Source organism: Arctopsyche grandis, chromosome 6, assembly GCF_051622035.1.
Source record: "Arctopsyche grandis isolate Sample6627 chromosome 6, ASM5162203v2, whole genome shotgun sequence".
NCBI lineage: Eukaryota > Metazoa > Arthropoda > Insecta > Trichoptera > Hydropsychidae > Arctopsyche > Arctopsyche grandis.
In genome coordinates, this window is record NC_135360.1 from 28,404,708 (window position 1) to 28,416,875 (window position 12,168).

Consider the following 12,168-nt stretch of genomic DNA (forward strand, 5'->3'; position numbering starts at 1 on the left):
GTTTCGAATCGTAGTAATATTATAAATTTTACAAATTTGTATATAATGAGCATTAAAAAATGAGACTATTCAGTTGTCTTTATTCCGTCCGATTATTCATTTCGATAACTTTTGATGATTTTTTTTATACTAATTATTGATTTTAATTAATTTTGTCAACTTGACGGTTAATAAGTCACGACATCAATAAGATAGTAAATCGTAAAATAGGATTCCCCGTAGAAATGTTTTGAGAAGTATAAATACAGGCTTCGAAAGGGAACACAATCATAACCAAACCGGTAAGAGAACAATCAACAGGTAGAACCTCTAGTACGAAAATAATCAACTTCAAAGGAAGAATGAAGTTCGTATTCGTAATCGCTTTCTTGGCGCTTGCCACAATTTGCTTGGCTTCTCCCGTAGAAAATCAACCGGAAAATTCTGAAAATTTTGAACTATTTGAGGACAGTAAGTTATTACATAACTTTTATCACTGCTTTTAATCCCTTTTATCACAACTTTTAGCTTAAAATAATAATAAAAAGTTGATTTTTGATTGAATTTTTCTTTTTTGACTGAACAATGTGCATGTATACATATTCAATAGTCTCTATATATGCATAAACTAATATATATTATTTTATTTTAGCTCATGTTTTATCGAGAAGCAAACGGGCCACATGCCCCTGGTTCCCTGGAGCATGCTCAGTTCACTGCAAGACCAAAGGATTCTCAACAGGATTCTGCAGAGGTGGTACATGCACATGCAAAAATCATTGATATAAATAATATACCTTTCAATCGGCGCTTTCAAAATGACTAACATTGTATACAAATTATATTGTGTGTATATATTTAATGATCGATCATTTATAAAATAAAATTTAATTACAAAACTGTAAATTGTGATGTTTTATGTATTGTATAAAGATAAATATTTAATTATTTTCAATTCAAAAACCAACATTTTTTATATTATCTTATGAATTGTCTCGACATAAACGCGCCGACATAAGCGCGCAATATTTTGTGCAGTGAACGAGGATTTATTCCCATGCATTTTAAAGAAATATTTTGAAAATAAAACGTGCTAATTACGTAAAAAAATATTAAGTATTTTATTTCACTTAAAATACTTATTATTATTTATTATTATTATTATTATTCTTTCTTAATTTTACAAAAAGGTACAATAGTACTTCTGGAATTTGCACGCTGTGTTAGAAGCAATAGTGCAAATTCTAGTTGTAGAATATGAAATCAAATAAAATTAAATCCTTTTTTCAGTATTTTATAGTTTTGTTTTGCGCCCTTATATTGGTGCGCTTTTGTCGAGCTACTTTACTGCGCGTTCTAATCTTGCGCGAGTTAAGGGCTGAGGACAACCCTCTACCATTATATTCAAATATCACCAATTCGTCACTTGTATGACTCCTTCATTGTCACATGATGTGTAACCAATGTTAACAATTAAAACGACTTACCAGTGGCGATAAGACACACCATTGATATGTGGCACACCTAATATAATAAGTAGCATCATTTATTTGTGACACACCTAATTTAATAAATAGCACCATTGATTTGTGGCGCACACAAGCACTGACTAGCCGAAATTGTACGACACGTGTCTTCAACACATTCATTGTTTTAAATAAGAGTATATAAACTCATCACTGTTAGAATTTAAGTTAGTCCGTAATCAGCTCTTGTACTGAATATAATAATAAATCATTATTTTTTATTCAAACCATTAGTCAACATTTTTATTCGCGCTTATATCGGGGTAACAACGTATGGTATTAAATTTTTACATACTAATATGACAACACAATAATGTATCAAAATTTGAGATGAAAAAAATAAAAATATATCTGTACATATATCAACAAACAAATAATACATATATGCACAGACAGAAAATACATTTATACATAATCATAAAAAACAATAGAATTATAATAACAGCAGATAAAGTAAAATATAGTGGTAACATGAGAGACAGTATCCACTGTCTAATTGCATTCTTGAGTGAACAATAGAGATCTGAGATTAGGCTAACGGGACTCGTACCCGAACAAAGGATACGCTGGAGTTCTCACTGACCTGGGCGAGTGCATGCGTAGACAAAACACTCGCCAGGGTAGCCTTTCAGTGACTAGACAATAGACACATTAATGTAAGCAACTTGTCCTTTATAAGCAGGTACACACGGTAGATCAGATCATTCTAGAGAGAGCGCTGATTACGTGTGGACCTCCTGAATCGTTGAATAATTGCTGTGAAGCCACTTTGACTCAGTAAACACCCGAACAAAGGAGACGCTGGAGTTCTCACTGACCTGGGCGAGTGCATGCGTAGACAAAATACTCGCCAGGGTAGCCTTTCAGTGACTAGACAATAGACACATTAATGTAAGCAACTTGTCCTTTATAAGCAGGTACACACGGTAGATCAGATCATTCTGGAGTGAGCGCTGATTACGTGTGGACCTCCTGAATCGTTGAATAAATGTTGTGAAGCCACTTTGACTCAGTAAGTACCGGAACAAAGGATACGCTGGAGTTCTCACTGACCTGGGCGATTGCATGCGTAGACAAAAGACTCGCCAGGGTAGCCTTTCAGTGACTAGACAATAGACACATTAATGTAAGCAACTTGTCCTTTATAAGCAGGTACACACGGTAGATCAGATCATTCTGGAGTGAGCGCTGATTACGTGTGGACCTCCTGAATCGTTGAATAAATGCTGTGAAGCCACTTTGACTCAGTAAGTACCCGAACAAAGGATACGCTGGAGTTCTCACTGACCTGGGCGAGTGCATGCGTAGACAAAAGACTCGCCAGGGTAGCCTTTCAGTGACTAGACAATAGACACATTAATGTAAGCAACTTGTCCTTTATAAGCAGGTACACACGGTAGATCAGATCATTCTGGAGTGAGCGCTGATTACGTGTGGACCTCCTGAATCGTTGAATAAATGCTGTGAAGCCACTTTGACTCAGTAAGTACCCGAACAAAGGATACGCTGGAGTTCTCACTGACCTCGGCGAGTGCATGCGTAGACAAAACACTCGCCAGGGTAGCCTTTCAGTGACTAGACAATAGACACATTAATGTAAGCAACTTGTCCTTTATAAGCAGGTACACACGGTAGATCAGATCATTCTGGAGTGAGCGCTGATTACGTATGGACCTCCTGAATCGTTGAATAAATGCTGTGAAGTCACTTTGACCTTTCATTCGCATCCCGAACCCACCCCTACGCAACAATATCAAATAATAAAAAAAAAAGTAAGGAATGTATTATATAGCCAGCATCAATATACATATGGCCAGCAGTTTGGCTTAGTGATAGCGTATATATTTAGCATCACTGAGGTCATAGGTTCGTGTCCTCGCCACTGCTGGTTAGATTTGGGGGTTTTGTGACTCCAAATCGATCGTTTCTCTATCAGAGTTTGCCAATTTTATCTGATCATTGCTGAAACGGTACCTGAAAATTGGTATTAAAAATCTAATCCTGTTGTCACAAAAATCTGCCTGTGTATAATTTGTATTAATTATACACAGTAATCTGAAATCCATAGATGTCACTATGATTATTATTTCTGATTAATTGTTATATTCTATATATTCTGATTGTATATGTATGTATTACTGTATTTCTGATTTCTGATTGTTTATGTATTTCATTAACGTACACCCGTCGCATTGGAGCAAATCTGTAATGGCGAGTGTGTATTGATTTGTGACAATAAAATAAAATAAAATATATATAAGAACCAGCTGCATATACAAAACATCCCTGCGATGATAATTTATAAAATTATGTAGCCCGAGGTGTTTCTTTATATACTTTTCTATCTGGAATTTTAAATTAAGCCAATTTAAAAATAAAAAAAATACCATTTATTCCGACAATTCCAATCAATACACTCCATTGTTTCGGATGAACACATTTCAAATAAATAAAGCGACTGAACAATATTTAGAGTTTGCTTTGCGGGTTGTTCTAAGGACATCGAGGTGACACATCGCAAAAATACCTCGGGAAAAAGAGCTCACACACACACAAAAGAGTTCACACGAAGAACGAGAAGGAGAAGAAGAAAAATCACCCATTTTACGACGCATCCATCCATTTATCATTTTTGTTGTGTGTGGTTGTCAATATTTCCACTCGGTGGAAATGCTCTCGACGGCGAGATGGAGTTGTCTCTTTGTCCCGTAACCGTATCGCCCCGTATTTGCATAAGCAACCTGAGGAACGTTTACGGGATGTAAGGGTGAGAGGAAAACCCCCCTTGGCACCCCCATCAAAAGCCACCCCAGCCCCACCCTATAAAGTGGGACTTTCCTCGTGTGCGTTGCTTATGCAACCAACCCGTCTACTTATGTTCAAACAACACACATAAGTGAAGAATTACTCGTTTTCACCTGCCGACTATTATCAATCATCCATTAAGCAAAAAAAAAATAGCTTGCATCGTTCGCGTACATATATTAAATTTACAATTTATTGTAAATAGGTTTTTGAGCTCTTTTTCCTATTATAATACTATGAATAATAACACTGAGCAACAAAAAGATTTACCAGAGCGGAGACTAACCAATCTTTCCTAAGTTTGACCCACTGAATTCGAATATGATAATGATTTTTGTTAGTTAATGATCATTTACGAGATATGAGCATTTAAAAAAACGCGCGATTTTTATAGTTTTTTGGCTTCTAACTATTGATTCCAATTTGAGCACATCAATACTACATAGATTTTGAGTTAAAGACCGCAAAAGCCAAAAAACTATAAAAATCGCGCGTTTTTTTAAACGCTCAAATCTCGTAAACGATCACTAACCAACAATAATCATTATCATAATCGAATTCAGTGGATCAAACTTAGTAAAGATTGGTTTTTCTCCGCTCTGGTAACTCAAAAATGAGATTTTTTGTTGCTCAGTGTAATCTATGTACATATGTATATATTATGTATAAAAAGAATGTATGTTTGTCTATCTGTCTCTTATAGGCTCCTAAACCACTCAACTGATTACGATGAAACTTTCAGGATTTGTTGTATGCATGTCCGGGAAGCCTACCGTGAAAAAAATTGGCCAAAAATGGGAACGCAAATGGGAAAAACGGGAATGAGTGGCATTGCAACGTAATAATTTCAAATGTTTTCGCGTCGCGACATGCGTTGTTAGGGTAAAAATATGCAAATGATTGAATAATTTCAAATGTGTTCGCTCTGTCTACATTTTTCCGATAAATGAGAACGGGAACGAGAGTTATAACGGGAACGAAAGTTATAACGGGAACGGGAACGGGAACGAGAACGCAATTTGAACGGGAATTGCATGCATTATTGTGGCATTGCAACGCATACCGGGTTCAGCTAGTACTATGAATAATAATATAATACTATGATTACTAACAAAATTAAATTAAAATTGTAAAATAGAAAATGATTATATATTAAAATAGATCTAAGATGTGTTGTGAACATAATTTAGTATGTTTATAAATTCAGAAATTCCGGTGTGAACCAGTTTTAATAAACTTTGACAAATGAATGAAATGGATTACACGACCCATGTTCAATCAAGTTTTTACTTTATCTATGTACATACGTAGTAACAATAGATGAAGTTTTGTGATCATGCGAAAATTCGAACTCGAGATTTTGACTGATTCGAACTCAGAATCGATTACTGATCACGTTTTAATGATCTAGAAAAAATGTGTGTGTGTCTGTATGTGTGTCTGTGTGTGTGTCTGTGTGTGTCTGTGTGTGTGTCTGTGTGTGTGTCTGTGTACTTTGGGGATTTTTTCAACACCGTTAGTCCTATCGAACCGAAACTTAGTATCGGTTAATGAAATTCTTATAGACACTACGTAAATTTTTTTCAATTTTTTAAGTTGACCGGAAATGGTACCTCCCCTTATAGGTGTCCTCTTTTTTTAAGTTTTTGAATTCGATTTTCTCCCAAACTACTAACTGAATCGGACTGAATTTTTTTACATGTACTAGAAATAATAATTTTTATAATTTTATATTTTTTAAATATTTTTATCTGAACCTGAAGTAGTACTTTTACTCTAGAGAATCGAGGTTTTTTATGTTTTTCTCAAAAGCCTTTTAATTATTCGAACTGAAATTTCATATCGATCAGTTTAAGCTCAATACCAAGTTATGTATAAAATTTGGTAAGCATCCGTCGACCGGAAGTGGCAGTTTACTCTTGTTCGATTTTTCTTCCACTATTTTTTTCGACCCCTTAAACATGTGTGGTCTTCACGAAAAAATGCAAGTATAATTCTTGTATCAATGTGATTAAAATAAAAAAAAATCACTAATTTTAATAAACCGGAAGTGGGATTTTTTCCCTTCCGGAAGCATCCGGAAGGAAGGTCAAAATGTTGTCGCCTGGATCCTGACCACACCCCTGAACGTATTAAGCTGAAAATTTATATTTATATTATTTATGTACTATCTTAGATTTGGTAACGTTTTGGTAAGAATTCGTAAACCGGAAGTAGTATTTTTTTTTAAAACAATATTTCATTATTTTTTCATTATTTTATTTTGACCTTTTAAATTATTTTAAACGTCTTGATATTTATTGTGTATAATAAAGATAGTGATTTTAAGTAAAAATAAAAAATAAAATCACCAAATTTAATGTACTGGAAGAGAGATTTTCTCGTCTTAGAAAGGTCAAAAATGTTGTCGCCTGGATCCTGACCAAACCCCTAAACGTATTAAGCTGAAAATTTATAATTGTATTCTTTATGTATTAACTTAGATTTGGTAACGTTTTGGTCAGAATTCGCAAACCGGAAGTAGTATTTTTTTTTAAAACAATATTTCATTATTTTTTCATTATTTTATTTTGATCTTTTAAATTATTTTAAGCGTCTTGATATTTATTGTGTATAATAAAGATAGTGATTTTAAGTAAAATTAAAAAATTAAATCACCAAATTTAATGAACCGGAAGTGGGATTTTCTCCTATTAGAAAGGTCAAAAATGTTGTCGCCTGGATCCTGTCCACACCCCTGAACGTATTAAGCTGAAATTTTATATTTGTATTCTTTATGTAATAAATTAGATTTGGTAACGTTTTGGTCAGAATTTGTAAACCGGAAGTAGCATTTTTTTTAAAAACAATATTTCATTATTTTTTCATTATTTTATTTTGACCTTTTAAATTATTTTAAGCGTCTTAATATTTATTGTGAATAATAAAAATAGTGATTTTAAGTAAAAATAAAAAATAAAATCACCAAATTTAATGAACCGGAAGTAGGATTTCCTCCTATTAAAAAGGATAAAAATGTTGTCGCTTGGATCCTGTCCACACCCCTAAACGTATTAAGCTGAAAATTTATATTTGTATTCTTTGTGTACTAACTTAGATTTGATAACGTTTTGGTCAGAATTTGTAAACCGGAAGTAGTATTTTTTTTTTTAAACAATATTTCATTATTTTATTTTGACCTTTTATATTATTTTTATCCTCTTGATATTTAATGTGTATTATAATTATACTGATTTTAAATAATAAAAAAAATTTGAACAAAATCCGACAACCGGAAGTAGAACTTTTGTCTAGTGCAATTATTTGCATATATTCGCGCTCAATTTGTATCGCTATCATAGTTATTAGTTCAATATTGAATTTTGTTTTGTAACCTTCTTATATTCCTCAAATACATAGATAAAGTCATGGGTTGGTCACACCCGAATTTTTTTTTATGCTACCTGGAAAGGCTTACTTACGAAAGCTTGTTTACTTTGTACACGCTCAAAATACAACGCCTATCGGCATTTTTCAGGCCCATGGACTTGTTAGCAAAACGCTGATCAGCGTCGGTCAGCATTCAAAGGGTTAATTGCTTTGTCGGATCCAGTAAAAATCGGCAATCCTCTCAGTTTCTCGCAAATTTGTTGATTGTTGATTGCTAACCAACAGCATTGATCAGTGGTAAGCGTGTATGCTTTCAATTATGTGGTCAAGGATTCAATCCCTGGCTTTGTGCTGCTGGCCAGACCTGGGATATGTGACTCCAAGTTTGATCGTTTCTTGAAAAAATTGGCAACTTTGTCAAATTTCTCGCGAAATTTTCTGATTTTTAAAATGTTTCTAATTTATCCATAGATGTCTCTAAGATTGTTAATCGATGTTTATAATTGGTCTTGAATAATACATATATTTCGTGTAAAATAAAATAAATTGGTGTATACCTAGATAAATAAATAAAATAAAAAATATGCTTACCAAGCACATCACAGAAAATTTTGATTCAAATTATAAGGAATAAAAATTAAATCATTAAGTTTTGAAATTTTAAATCAATTTAATGAAAATGGACTCATCAGCTATGTACTTTAGGTGATTATATATCACCTGACTTGTTATTTTTAGCTTTCATTTTTAATTTGAATTTTCTTTAAAAGCCTAGTTGAAATTGAGCCCTTTTAGGATTTATTTATATAAATAATATTAAAATGTTTTAAGCGAATTCTATTTTAAAGAATTCTGAGGAAAAATACAAGACTTGTTATTTTACATGAAATGCAAAGGAGGTATGTAAAAAATCCATTTATTTCATCGTTGTCATCATTGTTTTACATATTTATTTGCTGTATGAACAAATCTCTGGGATTACTAATTTTTACTGTCTATCTATGATAGTTAAACAACTTTTTCTTTTTTTTCATGTGTGTATGCTCTTGTATACGCTCTTATACGCTCCCGCGCATTTGACGCTGACGCAACCCATTCCAACTCAGGCGCTCAATATCAGGAGCATGATGCTCAGGTCCTCACTTCCCCGCTTCCCCGCGTATCTTCAACACAATCGGTACATTACGTATACTCCTGGTATTCTATTTTATTTTAAATTTCCATACCTGTCAATGCACTCGCACATATATACAAACATCGCGTCCGTTTTTATATACATATTATTTTAAATATTTATTTTTCTACGGTGCCTTTTCGAATTCCTCCTGAGTTGCATATATGTATGGTATTAAGCCTGTCCATATATAGGTCCCCACTTCCCCGCTTCCTCGCTACTCCACGTCTCCTTGACACGATCGGTCATCACGCCACATCCCTATGCATATATGTATATTATATATAAATATAATATAGCGATACAAACCGTTCACCCATTCGAAATGATGAATTAATGTGTGTGTCTTCGTGGGATGTAGGTGTATGTGTGTACGCTCCCGTCACTGACATCACCTGTCGCTCAGTCTGATGTCGCACACGTCAAACGCTCCATCCCCCCCACCCCACTTCCCCGCTTTCCCGCGTCTCCTCGACCACTTGACTATGATTGGCTGTGCGCCTCTGTGACTCTGATTGGCTGTGTCTCCACGCGTCTGCCACATACATACATATCCACATACATAAACACATCGCGTCCGTTTTTATTTAAAAATATGTACATACATAGTTCCAATTTACTTTACAGCCAGAAAGAAACACTCTCTGGTGTGTTCAATATTTTTGAATCGTTTAAAATTCAAAGTCTGCGGCCCGCCACTTGATATCTCCAGCATCCGTGACGTGTTCGTCCCGGGCCGTGTGACGTCACAGGACGTTGCAGACATGCGCGGCTGTCGGCCCACCTGGTCGTAGTACCAGAGTAACCCAGCCGGGGGAGCAACAGGCGAACCCTCCCTCCCACCCACCCACAATCCCACCCCACCCACCCCTACCGCCGGGTAGTTATTGGTTACAGCAGCCGCGGCTAAATATAGACACCCCCGCTACGCTAGCGTGGCCGCAGGAGAGACGGGAGGCCAGGCACGAAGGAAGGATGAGGGTGGGGTCAAATCAACCCCGTCCACCCACCCCCACCTCCCATTCAATTATCGCCGATTACGGCAGCCAGTCGTGACTATTTCCTTTATGGCTCGTAAACAGCTCACAGAGCCTAACCAATTTGGTCTGAAGAAGCCTACACGTCCATACACTTTAATTTCATAGAAAACTTCAACAAGCAGCTTTCTATTAATTGCAGAACCATTTAAACAGCACTTTTTGTTTTCACTACTAGACATATACTTCATTTGATAATTTTACTAAAATCTGCGGGATATTGGCAGACCACTTTCGTGATAATCTTGAAGAACTGTCACTTATCTAGTACCAGTTGTTTTACCAGGCTTCGCTCAGTATTTGTAATATAAACAGCTTAAACATGGCGAATCTAATATTAAATATTCATTTGTTTTTTTATTAAATTTATTTGAATCTAAAAAAAAATATATCGAATCGTTGTCATTGAAACCAATCAACATTACATACATACTTACATACAAAGTCCCTTTCGGAATTATATATTAGATTCTATTTTATTTTTATTTTTATTTTATACCAGGAAGGTCTTACAAGTAAATCCCAATGCGCCTTCCTGGCCGATTACAAACAATACAGCATTTTTATTATACAAGTCGCTGAATTACGAGACACTGAAAATTCACAAATTAACGAGACATCTATGAATTGTACATACATTTTATTGTACATTAATCATACTCAAATAGTGGTGACATAATAGGTAGGAAGGTTTTTAGCCAATTTTTAATCGGGAACCGTTTCAACAATGAAATCAGAGAAAATTGGCAAACTCTGATCGACCTGGATATTTGTGACTCCAAGTTTCCTATCAGAGTTTGCCAATTTTTCCGATTTCATTGTTGAAACAGTTCCTCCATTAACCATCCTACCTACTATGTCACCACTATTTGAGTATGATTTATGTACAATAAAATTTATGTACAGGTCTTCATAATTCATAGATGTCTCATTAATTTCGAGTTTTTCAGTGTCTCATAATTCAGCGACTAACGTAATAAAATGCTGCATTGTTTGTAATTGGCCAGGAAGGCGTATTGGGGTTTACTTGTTAGGCCTTCCTGATATATATATGTACATATGTATATGTATGTATGTATGTCTGAATGTCATATTTGTAATAAAACTTAGTTCGAGTAAACAGTAAAAATTAGTTCGAGATTATTAGTAGATTTAACTCGAAGAATTAGTACATTTAATTTGAATCTAGCTGAACCTGGCATTCCTTGCAATGCCAGAATAAGGCATGCAATTCCCGTTCCCGTTTCAATTGAAGGCTGGAGCTCAACTAACGTCTCTTCAACGCAGTGTCGTCATAAACCAACAGGTACCATGGTTACCAACAAACACATTTCCTTGACTACACAATGGCGCTTCAAACTTTCGCGTCGGTAAAATCGTAATTACGAATATTATTAAGAGGTTTTTTTTTTCATATTACGCTTCTCGGACATGCATACAACAAATCCTGAAAGTTCCATCGTAATCGGTTGAGTGGTTTAGGAGCCTATACGAGACAGACAGGCAAACAAACAGAAATTTAATTTTATATATTATATACATATTTGTAGATGAAAAGCTATCATGATTGATTTTGACCAGTAAAATCCTTTCAACAGACAAACTGCGTCATATCGTGGTTTACATACCTGTCATAGAAGTTATCTATTTAAAATCGCTCAACTTTGGTTGCATAATTCGTTTTGGAGTATTTTATTTTAATAGTTATTTCACAATGTTCTTCATTCCCTACTTCAATCATTCATATTTACATACATACTTACAGACTTTTTTTAGCAATTTTAAAATTATATTGATCAATTCATACAATGCTGAGGATTTTAAACGATCTCTTGCCATTCAAAGTATCTCGGTAGTTTTTTTCTTATTTTCAAAAAAAAGGACAGATGTCGCAAACTTTTGTTTACAAATACACTCACGCACATGTTGGAAAACTCGCTCTCTAATCCTATCAAATCCTGCGAAGGATTACATCAAGATGGGCAGGTAAGAAGATTTGCGCACCCGCTATGTTGTCATTTAAAACCTTTGATATATCCTTCTTTACAAAAGGATCACAATGTGGATCAAATACGCTTCGTCGCTTGCGTATATGTACATTCTACTCAAACACACTATACAGCCATTCTATCATATGTACATACATACATACATTTATATGTACCTATTACACACCGCCTACAACCGTTTATAATATTAAAAAATATATAATACACCCACTTATTCTTGGAGAGGGTTTATAAGGTATAATGTAAATTCCATGAAACACACTGCAATG

The 12,168-nt window shown here is 34.7% G+C and overlaps 1 protein-coding gene across 1 annotated transcript; it reads left to right on the plus strand.

Moving 5' to 3' along the window:
• The first annotated feature begins 275 nt into the window (after positions 1-275).
• LOC143912909 (defensin-A-like) lies at positions 276-880 on the plus strand. Its single transcript, XM_077432362.1, has 2 exons — positions 276-450; positions 632-880. The coding sequence occupies exons 1-2, from the start codon at positions 342-344 to the stop codon at positions 760-762; spliced, it is 240 nt and encodes a 79-aa protein (XP_077288488.1). The 5' UTR covers positions 276-341; the 3' UTR covers positions 763-880.
• Positions 881-12,168: the final 11,288 nt, after the last annotated feature.